Source organism: Mesoplodon bidens, assembly GCF_964165515.1.
Source record: "Mesoplodon bidens genome assembly, chromosome: 11".
NCBI classification, from domain to species: Eukaryota; Metazoa; Chordata; class Mammalia; order Artiodactyla; family Ziphiidae; genus Mesoplodon; species Mesoplodon bidens.
Window position 1 is genome coordinate 5,958,333 of NC_138167.1, and position 16,178 is coordinate 5,974,510.

At 58.9% G+C, this 16,178-nt stretch overlaps 1 protein-coding gene across 3 annotated transcripts; it reads left to right on the forward strand.

The window, feature by feature from the left end:
- The first annotated feature begins 370 nt into the window (after window positions 1-370).
- Window positions 371-15,876, forward strand: PTPN6 (protein tyrosine phosphatase non-receptor type 6). 3 transcript variants are annotated; one of them, XM_081248466.1, is made up of 16 exons: window positions 371-661; window positions 5,941-6,063; window positions 6,263-6,457; window positions 8,931-9,120; window positions 9,277-9,393; window positions 9,480-9,593; window positions 9,751-9,847; window positions 10,232-10,311; window positions 10,486-10,635; window positions 12,040-12,171; window positions 12,289-12,443; window positions 14,517-14,584; window positions 14,686-14,837; window positions 14,936-15,027; window positions 15,384-15,524; window positions 15,653-15,876. In XM_081248466.1, exons 1-15 carry the CDS (start codon window positions 648-650, stop codon window positions 15,496-15,498), a joined length of 1,794 nt encoding a protein of 597 aa, XP_081104592.1. In that variant the 5' UTR covers window positions 371-647; the 3' UTR covers window positions 15,499-15,524; window positions 15,653-15,876. The 3 variants fall into 3 exon arrangements, with proteins under 3 accessions (XP_081104592.1, XP_081104591.1, XP_081104593.1); XM_081248465.1 differs by having other exon boundaries at window positions 15,693-15,876; XM_081248467.1 differs by lacking the exon at window positions 371-661 and adding an exon at window positions 5,521-5,862 and having other exon boundaries at window positions 15,693-15,876.
- The last annotated feature ends 302 nt before the right edge of the window (window positions 15,877-16,178 follow it).

The following is a 16,178-nucleotide window of genomic DNA, read 5'->3' on the forward strand; positions in this document are numbered from 1 at the left end:
CTGACAACCTCTCGGTCCTGGCCTGATGCGCTCTGCCTTTCAGGCTGCTCCATCTTCCTGTCCAGATCCTCCCTGTGCTCCTGCTGGGCCCAACCAGCTCCAGGGCAGAGTGGGAGGGGCCGGCTCCTCAACACCCTGGGTTGGGGGGCCTGCACAGGCAGCCCCGCCTCTGAGGAGTGGGGCTTCCTGGGCTTTTCCTGAGGCCCCTTGGCTTCTGTGTGCTGGGAGGCTCCCCCATTGGTTGGTGCTCCCTTGGCCAGGGTTACTTCCTGGTCTCTGCCCGCAGCACCCATCCTCCCTCAGCTCCGTTGGCCGGAGCACCAGGTGGAGCTCCAGGTGGCTCCTCCCTTCCCCAGGGAAGGAGGCGGGGGACAGGCAGGCGGCGCTGGACTGCGGCGTGGGGCTAGAGAGAGAAGCCAGCTGCTGTGGGCGGTCTAAGGCCAGCCCCTCCCCACCTGTCCCTTTTCCGGGTTTATTAAGTCCAGGGGCTTGTCCCTGTGGCATCTTGGCCTGGCGGGCAGCATCGAGAGGAAAGTGGCTTGAGTTCTCAGTGTTCTTCCTCACCTTGGGCCACCGCACAGCTGCGCCTCGGGCTCAGCCCCGCCCCCTGTGGCCATCTGCCTGTGACTCCCTACCCCTCTCGGGAAATGCTGTCCCATGGGTAAGTCCCCTGCTCCGCTTGCGTATCATGGTCTCCTGTTCATTTGGGAGGGAGGAGCAGTGTTCCTGCTCACTCCTGACAGGTGTGTCACCACGAGTGCGACCTGCCCCTGCCCCCTGCCCTGGGTCTGCTTCCCCGAAAGATGTCAGGAACTCCGGGCCCATTCGTAGCCCTCCGCAACCCCCCCCGCCCCCCGCTTCTCTAGCACTTCCTCCCTGATAGATGCATATTTCTTCTCACCATTGCATTTCTCCCTTCACCCTCTGGTCCCCTGCTTCTGCCATCTGCTTAGGATCTGTCCCCCTGGGGAGCCCATGTCACCTGAAACATTGCACGTCTGAAAGGCAAATGTGAGAAGGCTCCCCTGTTCCCACTCAACTTCCCAGTATCCTTCATTCAGATTTCCTTCAGTTTCCCTTCACTCCTCCGCGTCAGTTCATTCAACAGATACCTGTTGAGCGTCTATTATACGCCAGGTGCTTTTTAAAGTGCTGCCAATACTGTAGCAAACGAGAGACACGGTCCCTGCCCTCACGGAGCTTCACTCACTCCAGTGGAAGGTGACAGACTGCCCAAGGAACCCACTAAATAGGATAATTGCAGGTTCTCAGAAGTGTTACCCAGAAAATGAGACAGCTTCACGTGCTAGTAAGTGACTGGGGTGCCAGTGGTGTCACTGGCTGGAGGGCTTTCCTGAGGAGGTGACACAGGAGCTGTGACCTGGAGGGGGAGCCAGGCTCCAGTGCCCCTGGGCGGAGGGAACGGCCAGTGCAAAGGCCCTGCTGTGAGAACAAACTAAATGACAGTGCCTGCAGCAGAGTAGGCCAGTGGGGAGGGCCGGGACAGACCGGGCCTTGCTGGAGTTTGGATGCTACAGTGAGGACCTGCTCTGTGTGTGTTGGTGAGTTGATGGGTTGGTCACCCCCGAGTCCTGCAGGCTCTTGCTTCTCACACTGACATCTGCCCTGGGGTGTGCCTTGCCACCCCCAGTGCACACCTTGTCTCCTTCAGCCCTGATGTCAAGGTTCTGATTGAGTTGTCTGGTCCCTGACCCCTTCCGCACTCCCGCCTCGGTCGTTTTCCTACCAGGTGGTTGGCAAGGCCTCTCCTGGGACAGAATCCTTCCTTGGGTCCCCAGCCTGGCCCTGTGAGGCCCTCTGCCATGGGTCCCAGCCTCTGAGAGCAGCTCAGCTCAGCCACAGTGCCCTGCTCACACCCAGCGCTGCTCCAGTGGGCCCTGTGCCTGCCATCTGGGGGGCCTTTCCAGATCCTGCCATGCAGGAGCGCCGGCCCCTGTGGCCTCACCATGGGCTGTGCCAGTGCCCTGCCTCCTCCAGCAGTGGTTGGTGTGGTGGGATGGGCAGTGGCCTCACGTCAGTCAGCCTTGGTTTGTTGCCTTCCCCTTACTAGCTTGTGACCTTGGGCAAGTTACTTCTCTGAGGCTTAGTTTTTGTTTCTAAAATTGGGCTAACAAGACCTACTAAATAACGTTGGCATGTGGATTAATAATGTCACATAAAAGCTGTTTGTGCCAAAAACTTACTTCATATTGGTCTTTTGTATCAGTATTTGGGAAATATTGTTAAGCTCATTTATCAGGTAGGGATACTGAGGCTCAGGGAACTTCAAGAACTTTCTAGATATTATTTCACCTTCTTTGCTCTTCCAGACTGCCTGTCTTTCTGCATCCCCCTTGATCTTCATCTCTACCTTTATTTCCTTGCTTTCCAAGTGAAGAATTTTCTCTTTGGAATTAGTAGGCCCTTACTTTTGTAACTCTCAGCTTTCTGGAGCCTGTTTTCCTCCCTTAAAAAAAAATTCAGAAAAATAATTCCTACATCACGGGGATGTCTGAGGCCCAAATGGGATTGTGTGTGTGTGCAAGTGCTCTGTGAACTCCAGAGCACTTATGTCAAGGGAAGGGAGGTGCTGCTTATTTATTTTCCTGCCAGAGGACAGCAGAGACAGTACATCTCATCCTGGTGTCTGTCTGTCTTCTGGCTTGACCCCCTTCAAAGAAATTCCTGCTTCTTCCATGGTCAGGAGTTTCTGGGTTCCTAGTTAGTTTCTCTCCACCAAGTGGTGTAAGCTCCAGAAGGAGAGTGGCTTGTGGCCAGGGTGCAGGGAGTGTTTAGTGTCGAGCATAGACCTGCAGCTTCGTGTGTGGTCAGGATGCGGTGTCCACAGGTGGGTGTTTGCACCCAACCAGGTACGTGCGTAGGTGGACGTGGATGGTGAGGTGCATGTAGTGGGACTCTGTGTGCATAAGTGGATGCTTATGTGCGTGTGTGTGTATACTCATCTGTATATGACAAGCAGGGTGTGCATGTGTAGGACCGGACCTGGGCTTGTGACCATGTATGTGCACGGGTCCGGATGAGCTTGGTTATCGGACACATACTCTGTGCGAGGCATGGTGCTAAGTTTTGACCACTTGGAGGTGAGCCAGACTGGCAGAGGACCCTCTGTGGTGGAGAAGCCGATGTCCACCTCCTTCCTGCCCCCTGCTGTGGGGGTGAGTTCATGGTCTTTCAGGGCGGCTGTCCAAGGCTGGAGGTAGTTAGTGTTAGACCATGCAATAAACAGACCAAGCAAGGCTCCCAGGGCCCCAGAAAGAGGCGGAAAAAAGAAGCCCTTTTTGGGGTGGGGGGAAATTGATGTTCAAAAAATGATAAAGTAGCCAACATAAGAAAATAGACTTTTGTTGGGCTTGAGCACTTTGTTATTTATTTTCCTTATTTTTTGAGGCACAGCATACATCATGTGCATGAATATTAAATATCACATTTATTCCGTCCGTGTGTACACCACTCAGATCGCGATGTAGAGCATTCCCAGTACCCCAGAAGTGTCCCAGGAATTGCCATCTCCCAGTCAGTTTACTTATTTTTATAAAGGTGATACATGCCCATGATATAACCTTCAAAAAGGTGGAAGGGAGAAGGAGAGGTCCCTCCCAGCCCTCTCCTCCAGCCACCTGGTCCCCCTCCCTAGGGAAGCCACCAACAAGAGTTTCTTGCGTCTGTTTCGTTGGGCTTCTTTCCTCTTGCTTTGGTTTGGGGATGTTTGTGTTTGTGTTTGGAATTACAGGGAGCATGACAAGCGTTTAGTGTTTAGGGCCTCTCCGGGTCAACCGGCCCTGAGAATAAGCCCTGGCAGGCCCTGCGCCCCCAGCCCCAGTCCCAGGAGACAGGCCTCTGGTCAGAGTCCCGAACTCCAGCGGACTCAGATCAGACCCCCTTGTCAAGAACCTACGGCTCAGGCATAGGGTGGACGCACCCATGAGGGCTGGTGGCTCCGCCCACACCTGCTTCCCTAGGTGTGCTCCTTACCTGAATGCAGGGTTGGGGCCAGATGGATGGGCCAAAGCCTGAGGACAAGAAGCAGAGAAAGTGCAAGTTGGACAGGGCATAGGGGTCATTCTGTCTATCCCTTTGCCCCAGGGCACCTCTTCAGCTATGTGTGTCAAGGGAGGGGAGGGCATCCCTCTGTAGGCATCTTCCCGGCCTTGGCAATTATGGAGTCTCCCCCTCCCACTGCGACCTTAATGGAAGAGTCTCCCAACCTCTGCTCTTTTTTTTTTAGCTTTTTATTTTTATTTTACTTTTTAAAATATTTATTTATTTTTTGGCTGCGTCAGGATTTAGTTGGGGCGTGCGGGCTCTTCGCTTAAGTTGTGGTGCGTGTGTGGGCTTCTGTCTAGTTGTGGCAGGCATGGCACGTGGGATCTTAGTTCCCCAACCAGGGATCGAACTGGCGTCCCCTGCATTGCAAGATGGAGTCTTTTTTTTTTAAATTTATTTTTAATTATGTTATTTTATTTATTTGTTTTTGGCTGCATTGGGTCTTCATTGCTGCACGCGGGCTTTCTCTAGTCGCGGGGAGCGGGGCTACTCTTTGTTGTGGTGCGCGGGGTTCTCACAGCGGTGTCTTCTCTTGTTGCAGAGCACGGGCTCTAGGTGCGTGGGCTCAGTAGTTGTGGCTCGTGGGCTCAGCAGTTGTGGCTCGCAGGCTCTAGAGAGCAGGCTCAGTAGTTGTGGCACACGGGCTTAGTTGCTCCGCAGCATGCGGGATCTTCCCGGACCAGGGCTCGAACCCGTGTCCCCTGCATTGGCAGGCGGATTCTTAACCACTGCGCCACCAGGGAAGCCCCAGCTCTTTTTTTTATTTTTATTTTTTTTTTTATTTTTTTGCAGTACGCGGGCCTCTCACTGTTGTGGCCTCTCCCATTGCGGAGCACAGGCTCCGGACGCACAGGCTCAGCGGCCATGGCTCACGGGCCCAGCCGCTCCGCGGCACGTGGGATCCTCCTGGACCGGGGCACGAACCCGTGCCCCCCGCATTGGCAGGCAGACTCTGAACAACTGCACCACCAGGGAAGCCCCATCTTTATTTTTTAATTGGAGTACAATTCCAACCTCTGTTCAAACTTTGAAGCCCTGAGGCCTGGCATACAGTAGCTAAAATCACCGGCTTTGGAACCAGGCCGTCTGGTTTGCATCCTGGCACCGCCACTTACTGACTGTGTGACCCTGGGTGAGCTCCCTACACTCCCCGAGCCCCAGGTTCCTTGTCTGGAAAATGGGGATAACGAAGGTACCTGCTTCATGGGGCTATGGTGATGACACATCCGATAAGGCATGTAAATATCATACAGTACAGTGCCTGGCATACAGACTCCACTAGTGACAGTTGCCACCGTCACCATCATCAGTGGCGTGGACCAGGGAAGGCTGCGTGGAAGTGGCTGGCGGAGCAGGAGTAGACGGCGCGTGACTGGGCGGCTTCCCACATGCCGAGCGTGATCTGCGCCCGGAGTGCGCCAGGCGCACGTGTGTCCTTACTCGGGTGTCCCCCCATGTGTGGAGGGCCACGCTCCCGAGGCCTTTGATGGCAGGCGTGTGGGAAGTGGGCCCCCCCGCGCCCACTGCCACCCTGCGCAGCTTCTCCCCACTCTGCTCTAAAACGAGAAGTAGAGTGAGTTCCCCCAAGGGGTCGGCCGCGCCCCTTCCTGTCCCCGCCCTGCCGGCTGCCCCAGGCCAGTGGAGTGGCAGCCCCAGAACCAGGACCGCGGTGGTGAGGTGACCTGGGCGCTGAGAGCCTCGGGAGGTTTAGCCCCAGCGTTCTCCGCCTGCCCGGACTCAGCAGCTCCACCCTGTTGCCTGCACCCCCTTCCCCCCGGGCACCCCCAGGATGGTGAGGTAAGGGCCGGGGACCCTGAGTAGGCAGGAGGTGGGGTGCCCCAGGGCCCTCTCCTCACTACCCTCCCGGCCTCCCAGGTGGTTTCACCGAGACCTCAGTGGGCTGGATGCCGAGACCCTGCTCAAGGGCCGAGGGGTCAACGGGAGCTTCCTGGCTCGGCCCAGTCGCAAGAACCAGGGCGACTTCTCCCTCTCCGTCAGGTGGGTGGCCCGAGGCTCTAGCGGGGGCCAGGACTTGGCCTCTCACTCTGGTTGCCCAGGCCCCAGCACGCCCCGGCCCTGTGTGTGTCCACCCCGCCCCCGTGTGCGCTCCCTGCCCAGGACCCCCGCCCATCCCCCACGCCATCCCCACCTCCACTCTCGCATCCACCGGCCTCACCGCTGCCCCGGTGCCCTGCAGGGTGGGGGATCAGGTGACCCACATTCGGATCCAGAACTCGGGGGATTTCTACGACCTGTATGGAGGGGAGAAGTTCGCGACGCTGACAGAGCTGGTGGAATACTACACGCAGCAGCAGGGCGTCCTGCAGGACCGCGATGGCACCGTCATCCACCTCAAGTACCCGCTGAACTGCTCAGACCCCACCAGTGAGAGGTGAGGGGCTTCGCGCCCTGGCCCAGCCCACGGAGAGGTGGGCTGGCCTCCACCCCAAGTGCCCCTCCACCCCCGCCCCCCGCTCCTTCTCAGGGCTCTGTGGGCCTCTTCCCTCCATGTGATCCTGGGGTCCCTTTCCATCAACCCCTGAGGAAGCCAGAGAAGGTCACCTCGCCCTTCTCTAGGGTCGCTGTCTGCCAGCAGTCCAGACTCTACTAGTTCCCGAGAGGCCACTCGTCGTGGCTGTGTTCCCAGCAGTCTGGCTCTGTTGTTAGAAAGAACTTCTTACGTGGAACAGAATCTGCCCTCCTGTTCCTTCCCCAGCGGGGGTTACTACAGGGACAGGCTGATGTTGAGGAAGAGCATAGGGACCAGCGTTTCTGAGGATACTTGGTGCCTCATCCCAGCAACCCCGTGAGGACGGGTCTGCCCTCTTGGGCTGGGTGGAGCTGGACGAGTCCCTTGACCAGAACCCAGATCATTGAAAACTGTGTGATGGGTGTGTAAGGGGCCTAGTACCTGGGCACAGGGTAATACTCCAGGCATCTTTTTGGCTCCAAAGATGTGGTCCCCCAAACTGGGCTGGCTGCTTCCCATGCAGTCTCCGAGTGCATGGGTGGAGGGTGGTGGGACCCTAACGCTCAGCAGGACGTGGTGGCTCATTTTATAGCTTCATCTCCATGACAGCCCCTATTAAGGGGAAGGCAGCTGAACAGCTCTGGATTTTTTTTTTTCACACTCCTGGGGCCAAGTCAACTTGCCCTTGTCCTGTATTTGTGTATCAATTGTTGAAATGATTCTGCACTTTGATTCTGTCTGCTTTCAGTCTCTCTGACATGCATGCGTCCCAATGTGCATTCATATTTTTTTCAAGTCAGTGATTGAAACTTAGCCCTGGATGAGGCTGAGATAAAGGCCCTGGGGCCCAGCCCTGGAGACCTCTTTCCCGTGAACATGGAGCCACTGATCCCCTTCCTGTGAAGTTACCTCTTCTAGGAGGGAAGCCACAGTGATGACCTTGCTGGTGGCTGCCCTACCTTGGTGTCTGCCTCCTCTTGCCCTTTTCCTGCACCCCACCTGCAACATTTCATGGGGATTTTCCACCCAGACTCTCTTGAGCTCTTCATGTCCTGGCTTCCTCCTCATCCTGGCCAGGATCTGCCCTGCTGGCTGCTGCAGGAAGAGGGTGGAGCTGGAAGAGGGATGGAGCTGAGCAGACCCCCTGGGAGGGGCCCGAGGCCTGGGTTCCAACTGGGGCTGGGAGAAGTGGAGGACCGAGGACCGAGGGAATCAGGACCAGGGCAGCTGACTCGAAGAGGCCCCTTTGGTTACCCGGGCCAGGAGGCCTCGGCTCACCCTTGACCCTGGGAGTGTGCGGAGGAGGCTCTTTCTCCAAAGCTCCACTTGTGTTCTCGCAGCTGCCGCACCCCCTCTGCGGGAATTTGCATTTGTCCTTTCACTGGCTAGCTCTCCCCTGTGGTCAGCCTGACATTTGCATGGAAACTTCCTCATCCTGGGGCCTGGGGGAAGCGGGTTAGCCCCCTCTCCATAGCCCTGGGGACCTGGCCTATCCCCGAGTGATGGGATGGGGTGGCCCAGGGGGTCCTGGACAGGGCAGGAGACTCTGGAAGTCTCTGAGCTGCAGTCTCCTTGGGGCAGGAGTGAGATGGGGCGGGACAGATGGCCCCCTCCCTCCTTCTCCCCATTCCTGCGGTTGGAAAATGCCCCCCCTCCCCTGGTCCCTGGGCTGAGGAAACCTCACAACCTCACTTCTCACTCTCTCCCCAGAAGGAGTTTTGTGTTTTTTCCATCACGTGGTTTCCTGTGGGGCTGGGCATTGTGGGGCTACAGTTTCCTCCTGGGAAGGGGGTGTGCTGTGGGGAAAGGTCCTAGTTCTGCTTTCTGCCCCTCTGAGCCCCTCTGAGCCCCTCTAACAGCTCGTTCAGTGACATCATCCCAGGCACCCCAGAGCCCCCAAACCACTCTTATGCAGCGGGGTTGTCTGCCTTCCCGGCCCCCCTGGGGGACTTCTCCCCATCATGCCTCCCTTGTGACTTCCGTCTCTCCCATCCCCAGCACTCTCTGTGGTTTGGCCTCTGCATTTGTTCCCCTAGCCCAGCCCTGTCTTTCATGGAGACCCTTCCTGGGTTTCTCCCCTCCAAATATTCTGGATATGGCCTGCCTGTCTGCCTTTGTCTTGAACTTTCAGAGGTGGGCCTGCTTAGAAGTCCTGAGGCTCGCCTCTTATCAGCAAGGGCCTTGGGCCAGTGTGCAATCACCCAGCCTCAGTTTCTTCATCTGCAGAATGGGTAGTATCTACCTCTCAGCATTTTTGTGATGGTGGTGGATTTGAAAGCATATAGCAGAGTGCCTGCACATGGCAGGTGCCTGGTTTCCCTGCCCGCTCCGTGAATGTCTGCCCAGCACCTGCCCCTGGCCTTGGTCTCACCTCCCCGGATGCTGTCTTCTCTAGGTGGTACCATGGCCACATGTCTGGAGGGCAGGCAGAGACACTGCTGCAGGCCAAGGGTGAGCCCTGGACTTTTCTCGTGCGTGAAAGTCTCAGCCAGCCTGGAGATTTTGTGTTGTCCGTGCTCAGCGACCAGCCCAAGGCTGGGCCGGGCTCCCCGCTCAGAGTCACCCATATCAAGGTCATGTGTGAGGTAAGGCATCTGGGTAGTGGGGCGGCATCCTGCTTGGGGTCCATCTGTGCTCCAGCGTTGCCCGTGGGGAGGGTCAGCCCAGGCTTCGGTCTGAGGCTGGGGGTCCAGGGAGGGAGACTCGGGTCCTGAGAGGTGGCCTGACTCGGCCCCCCTCAGGGCGGACGCTACACAGTGGGCGGTTCGGAGACCTTCGACAGCCTCACGGACCTGGTGGAGCATTTCAAGAGGACGGGGATCGAGGAGGCCTCGGGCGCCTTCGTCTACCTGCGGCAGGTGAGGGGTGGGCCTGGCTGCCTCCTTCCTTCCCCTGAGCTTCTGAGCTCTAGAAGCGGCTGACTTCTCGCCCTCCCTCACCCCAGCCATACTACGCCACGAGGGTGAACGCAGCTGACATTGAGAACCGGGTCTTGGAACTGAACAAGAAGAAGGAGTCGGAGGACACAGCCAAGGCTGGCTTCTGGGAGGAGTTTGAGGTGCGTGATGGGACCAGCAGGGCAAAGGGCCTGGGGTCCCAGGCAGACCCCGTCCCCTCTCTCCCCGCCCCTTACACTGATCTGCCCCACGTCCTCGCCACCCGTGGACGGCCCTTCTCCAGGGCCTGGGGCTCCATTTCCCCCTCTTGCCCCACAGAGTCTGCAGAAGCAGGAGGTGAAGAACTTGCACCAGCGGCTGGAAGGGCAGCGGCCAGAAAACAAGAGCAAGAACCGCTACAAGAACATCCTTCCGTGTGAGTGCCCTGTCCCTGGGCAGCCTCCAGCCCTCCCCCATCCATTCACCCAGGAGGCTCCCCTTCCGCCCGTCGACCTCGCCCCATCTCAGGGGGTCTCTTCCCCCAGCTCAAGGGGGGACCCCTCTCCACCCGCAGTAGAGCCTCCCCTCCTCCAAAAAGCCTCCGCTCCTCCCAGAGGGGCCTCCGGCACCCCCACCCCCACCCCCTTCCTCCTCTGAAACCTCCAGCCCCACCCCACACAGATCCCTCCCCCCATACAGATCCCCCATCCCCGCCTGCCCGCAGGGCTCTGAGAGCTTGTGGCTTCTGGGCAAGAAAGGCCTGGAAACTCAGGAAGGGTCTGACCCACGCCTTTCTTGCTTCCTCTCTGCCCGCTCCCAGTCGACCACAGCCGAGTGGTCCTGCAGGGACGCGACATTCATGTCCCTGGGTCTGACTACATTAACGCCAACTACGTCAAGGTGGGTGTGCCCGCCGGTCATGGGGGAGGGGGGACTGGGCCCTGGGGACCCCCATTCATGGGGGGGCTATGTCCAAAGATGCACAGGCGAAGCCAGAGCTGTGGCCTTGGGTGGCTGAGGGTGGCAGGGGTGCGAGGGGCTCATAGCCCTGCGTGTCTCTGCACCCGCGTCCAGAACCAGCTGCTAGGCCCTGATGAGAATGCTAAGACCTACATCGCCAGCCAGGGCTGCCTGGAGGCCACGGTCAACGACTTCTGGCAGATGGTGTGGCAGGAGAACACCCGTGTCGTCGTCATGACCACCCGGGAGGTGGAGAAGGGCCGGGTAAGCCGAGCCCCCCAGTAGTCGTCCACCACCATTAAGCCAAAGAGATTTGGGGCACCTCGGAGGGCAAGGGTCCTACCTTGTTGGGAAACTGAGGCACGAGGTCTGGGTACACGCTGACTCCCGGATCCCTGCGTCCCACCCTGGGCTCCCCTGACCACCAGACCCAGATTTCCAGTGGCCTCTTTCCTTAAAGTGTCCCTCCGTCCCGCTCTGGGCAGCAGCCCTTCCTGTCGTCTTGGCCTCATAATACTCTCTGGAGTCAGCCCCCAACCCTCACGCCACGGGCAAGCTACCTCCCTGCCTGCAGGCTGCCCCCTTCCCACGGCACCGTCTGCAGTGGAGTGGCCGTGATCCGTGCAGAGCACACACTGCACCAGGCTGCTCCCTCTGAGAACCCTGCCACGGCTCCCAGCTGCCTTCAGAGCAGTCGCACTGCCGGACCTGGCGCTCAGGCTTGGTGGCTGCCCTCCAGCCCTCGCCGCCTCTGACCGGCCAGGGTCCCTAAGGTTTCCATGCCTCTGCACGAGCTCATTTCCACTAGGGACCGACTTCCTGGCTCTGGGCTCTCTCTGCCTCACTGACTCCTCACATTTTTTTCTTTTCTTTCTTTCTTCCTTTCTTCCTTCCTTCCTTTCTTTTTGGCTGTGTTGGGTCTTCGTTGCTGCGTGTGGGCTTTCTCTAGTTGCAGTGAGCAGGGGCTACCCTTCGTTGCTGTGCGTGGGCTTCTCATTGCGGTGGCTTCTCTTTGTTGCGGAGCACAGGCTCTAGGCACGCGGGCTGCAGTAGTTGTGGCATGTGGACTCAGTAGTTGTGGTTCGCGGGCTCTAGAGCGCAGGCTCAGTAGTTGTGGCGCACAGGCTTAGTTGCTCCGAGGCATGTGGGATCTTCCCGGACCAGGGCTCGAACCCGTGTTCCCTGCATTGGCAGGCGGATTCTTAACCACTGCGCCACCAGGGAAGCCCGACTCCTCGTTTTTTGAAGACCCAGCTCAAATGCTCCCTCCTCTGTGAAGCCGTCCCTGCTTTCCCCTGTTCCCGAGAGGGAGGATTAGTCTCTCCCTCCCCCTTGCTCCTCAGCCGCTCTGGTTCCCCGCTCACCTATCTCTCTGTGAGCTCCTGCAGGCACAGGGGCATAGGCTGCGTCTTACTTGTGTCTGTAACTCCAGCCCGGTTTGCACAGCTTCAGGTTCAGTGCGTGTGCCAGCCAACGTGCACTGAATGACTTGTCAAGTGACTGGCGAGGTCTCACCACCTGTAAGAGGCCGAGCCAGGCCCTATGTCTCTGACTCTCGGCCATTTCATCTGTTCATCCACTGGATGCTGACGGGGCCATCACCAGGGACTCAGGCCCTGCTCGAGGTGGGCACAGGCCTCAGTCCCCACCTTCACCCTCCCTTTTCAGAACAAATGTGTCCCATACTGGCCAGAGATGGGCACTCAGTGCGTTTATGGACTCTACGCTGTAACCAACTGTGGGGAACACGACACAGCTGAGTACAAACTCCGCACCTTACAGGTCTCCCCGCTGGACAATGTGAGTGGCCCCTGCCCCTGCCCCATGCCCGGGGCCCTCCTCACACCTGTCCTCTTTGGTTGGGTTGGATGAGGCCATGCGCGGGAGCAGGGGTCACTGACTATGTCCTTGACCCAGGGGGACCTGGTTCGGGAGATCTGGCACTACCAGTACCTGAGCTGGCCTGACCACGGGGTCCCCAGCGAGCCTGGGGGTGTCCTCAGCTTCCTGGACCAGATCAACCAGCGGCAGGAAAGTCTGCCTCACGCAGGGCCCATCATCGTGCACTGCAGGTGAGAAGAAGAATAACGATGGTGTTAGTAATAATAATCAAAGTAGTAGCTGGCAAGTGAGTACTGCTAAGTGCCATGCGCTCTTGTAAGCAATTTATATATTAACTAATTTAACGCCTCCCCTGGCCTCCACCTCTTCTGGGTTCCCTGATACTGTTTTTTGTTTTGTTTTGTTTTGGCCATGCCATGTGGCGTGTGGGGTCTCAGTTCCCCCACCAGGGATGGAACCCGCGCCCCCTGCATTGGGAGTGAGGAGTCTTAACCTCTGGACCTCCAGGGAAGTCTCTGGGTTCCCTGATGACTCCAGACCCATGGGTGGAACTTAAGCTTCAACCAAGCCCATTGTTTGATCCTGTGCCTGGTGGGGTGGGCTTCCTCAGAGACTTCCCTGGATGTAGCATCTAGTCCAACCCTGCCACATACAGATGAGGAAACAGGCCCAGCCTCTTGCCAGGTCACTGCTGGTCAAGGGGGGAGCCTGGAGCAGGGCTCACGGTAGACCCAGGTCCTGGTCACTCCTGTTTTCTCAGACGCGCCTACCCAGCCGGTGTTTCTCCTTGGGGTTGGTGTAGCTCCCCATCCCTTCTCTTTTCCATCTGCAGCCCTGGCGGCAGGCTGAGGCTTCTTCATGGCTGCAACCTATCTCTCCCTTCCCGCCAGTGCCCCCAACTCAGCCCTTGGGCTCATGCACCACACTGGCTCCACTGGAGACCCTCATGTTCATGATCAGGAGACCCCGTTCCTGCTAAGGTGGGAAGCTGAGGGGTCAGCAAGGAGGAGCAGGTGTCCCATCAGGCCTGAGAGGCAACGTCCCGCAGACGGGCCTGCTCAGCCGGCCTGGCCTGGGGGGATGGGATGGAGGCCCAGGGTCCTGGACAGACGCTGCTGCTCAAAATTCCAGCTCCTGCACTCCCTGGCTGTGCGATCTTGGGCAAAGGACTTCCCTTCTCTGACCCCCGGGTTCCTTGTCCGTAAAATCAGGGTCTTACAGGGTTGTTGTGAGCGTGAGACCCTCTCACTGTGTCTGGAATACAGTAAATGCCCAAGAATGGGAGCTGTTAATGCTTTACTAACTCACGTCAGGCAGGGAACAGGGACATGGGAATCTGCTCTGCCCTCTTGCCTCCCAGCTCCCTCCACGTGACCCCGGGGCCGTGAGGGCTGGGGCTCCCTCCGTCTGCCCCACCAGCAATTGTGCGTCCTGGGGCGGGGCCGGGGGGCTGCGTCTGGAGGTGCCCCCCACGTGCTGCCTCAGGGACTGTGCCTCCAGGCCGTGCCCCCCCACCCCTTCTTGAAATCCCCATGGCCTTAATTTAGACGTTACAGGAAGGAAGTGGGTGAGGGGGTGTTATTTTTGACAATCTGGGTTTGAAATTAGACAGTGCAACTCGGGGCATTGGCCCGACTGGCCTAGCCGAGGGGGTGGGACTGGGGTCTGTGTGCCGTCCTGAGGCTCCTGGGGTCTGTTTGCCCAGGGGTGGCGGCAGAGGGTGGGGAGAAGGCAGACTTCCTGCTGCGATGCTCCCCCACGTTTCCTGAGCCCGGTGGCTCCCGAGGCCTGCTGTCGTGGACGCTGCCCTTGCCCTGCCATCATCAGGATCTGAAGAAAAAGGGAGACGGAGCCTTGCCGAAAGATGCTCCCGAGGCGAGGAGGGCAGCCTCGCTGGGGCCAAGGCTGTGGGAGAGGGCCGGGGAGGCCCGGAGTACCAGGGGAGCAGGCGGGCTGTGGTCGGGGAACGGGGTCCCAGATCTCCTGGGGTGGGGGGCAGAGTGAAGCGTGGAAGCAGGCGGTGGAGCGCGGTGCTGGGAAGAAGGAAAGTGATGGGTGTCCGGGGAGCAGCGTCTTAGCGCCCGAGAGCCAGGTTCTGTCCCCAGACCCCTTGGCTGCAGTGATGAGCACGGGTGCAGAGTTGGACAGACTTCTACCCTGCCTGGTGCCTGCGTCTCCCATCTCGGCCTGTTCCCTAAGCCCCGCCCCTGCCGGTGCTGTGCGGACACCCCGCCCCCGCTGCCCTGCCGCCGCTTCCCGGCTCGTGCAGGCTGGGCCTCTGATGGTGCCCCTTCTCTCCCCAGCGCCGGCATTGGCCGCACCGGCACCATCATTGTCATCGACATGCTTATGGAGAGCATCTCCACCAAGGGTGAGGGTGACCTGTGGGAGACGCGGGGCGGCGGGGGGGGAGCGGCCCCCGTGTCCACCACCTCTGTCCAGGGCCTGACGTCCAGCTGCCCTCCCTGCTAGGCCTAGACTGTGACATCGACATCCAGAAGACGATCCAGATGGTACGGGCCCAGCGCTCGGGCATGGTGCAGACGGAGGCGCAATACAAGTTCATCTACGTGGCCATCGCCCAGTTCATCGAAACCACCAAGAAGAAGCTGGAGGTCATGCAGGTGCGGGCAGAGCATGGCCTGGAGGGGCCGAGGGGGGGCAGTGGGCATTGTCCGGTGCTGCTGGAACCACCGGCCTCCCACCACACTTCTTCCCACAGTCCCAGAAGGGCTGGGAGTCGGAGTACGGGAACATTACCTACCCCCCAGCCATGAAGAATGCCCATGCCAAGGCCGCCCGCACCTCCTCCAAGTGAGTGGCCCCACCTCCCACCTCCCAGCGTCTGCCCCTTTCTCTTCTCCAGCCCGACCCGTCCTTTCCAGGGAGGTTCGGGTTAAAGTTCAAGCTTGGTTCTTACAACCTGTGTTCACGAGTGACTCCTGAGTGCCCTCCACGTGGGGCCTGTGCTAGGCACTGATGTGTGAGGTGGAGCCTCTGCCCTCAAAGGAGCTTCTAGTCTAGTGTAAGGACACTGTCAGGACTGGTCTCCTCGCTCTCCTGGCCTCAGTTTGCTCACCTGCGAGATGGGGGTGGCCCCGAAGGGCTGCTGGTGCTGGAGGCCCCCGCCCTGTCTCCTGACTGCCCGCACCTGCCTGCCCCGCCTGCAGACACAAGGAGGACGTGTATGAGAACGTGCACAGTAAGAACAAGAAGGACGAGAAGGTGAAGAAGCAGCGGTCGGCGGACAAGGAGAAGAGCAAGGGTTCCCTGAAGAGGAAGTGAGCTGGGCCTGTCCTGGGGCGGCCATGGTACGGCCCCTCCCTGGCCTGCCCTCAGGGGCCCCCAGGCTCGGTGCTCTCCCTGGGATGGACGGGGTGGCTGTGGCCTCACCCTGTCTTCCCAACCCAACCAGACCTGTGTCTTGTCCCCCCTCCAGGTCCAACCCCCTCTGATCCCTTCCTTCCCTGTCTCTGCAGCCTCAGCCCCGTCCCTGCAGAGGCCTCCAGTGGAAGACCCAGAGCCTGAACCTCGGAGCCTGGCCCCCCATTCCATTGTAATTTAAATGGCCATGTCCCCAGCTCCCTCTCCCAGCCCCTGTATATAGCCCAGCAAGGCCCCTGGCAGGGCCAGGCCCTTCTCTTGTAAATAAAGCCTCTAGGTCACTGTGTGTGGGTCTCTAACTCCGTGTGCCTGGGCGGGAGGGGGAGGCGGGCAGGGAGTGCTACATGTGGACACAGAAAGCTGGGCCTTCACAGTCTGACACACGAGTGTGAGTGTGGGTCACGTTCCGCCGTCTCATCCCTTTAAAGTGGAGGATGATCCTGCCAGGGTGGTTGTGAAGATCACGGAGATCAGGGATGATGAAATTCGTTACACTCTTGCTATGTGTCAGGCGCTGTTGAAAAGACTAAAAGTGGTTATGGAACCGAGGTACCTGTATCATTCCTATTTTACAGTGGGAG

Bases quoted from the DNA above. Each gene is read 5' to 3' on its own strand.
- PTPN6 (XM_081248466.1), top strand. The intron at 9,121-9,276 runs GTAAGGCATCTG...GGCCCCCCTCAG, and splicing joins ATATCAAGGTCATGTGTGAG to GGCGGACGCTACACAGTGGG. The intron at 10,312-10,485 runs GTGGGTGTGCCC...ACCCGCGTCCAG, and splicing joins TTAACGCCAACTACGTCAAG to AACCAGCTGCTAGGCCCTGA.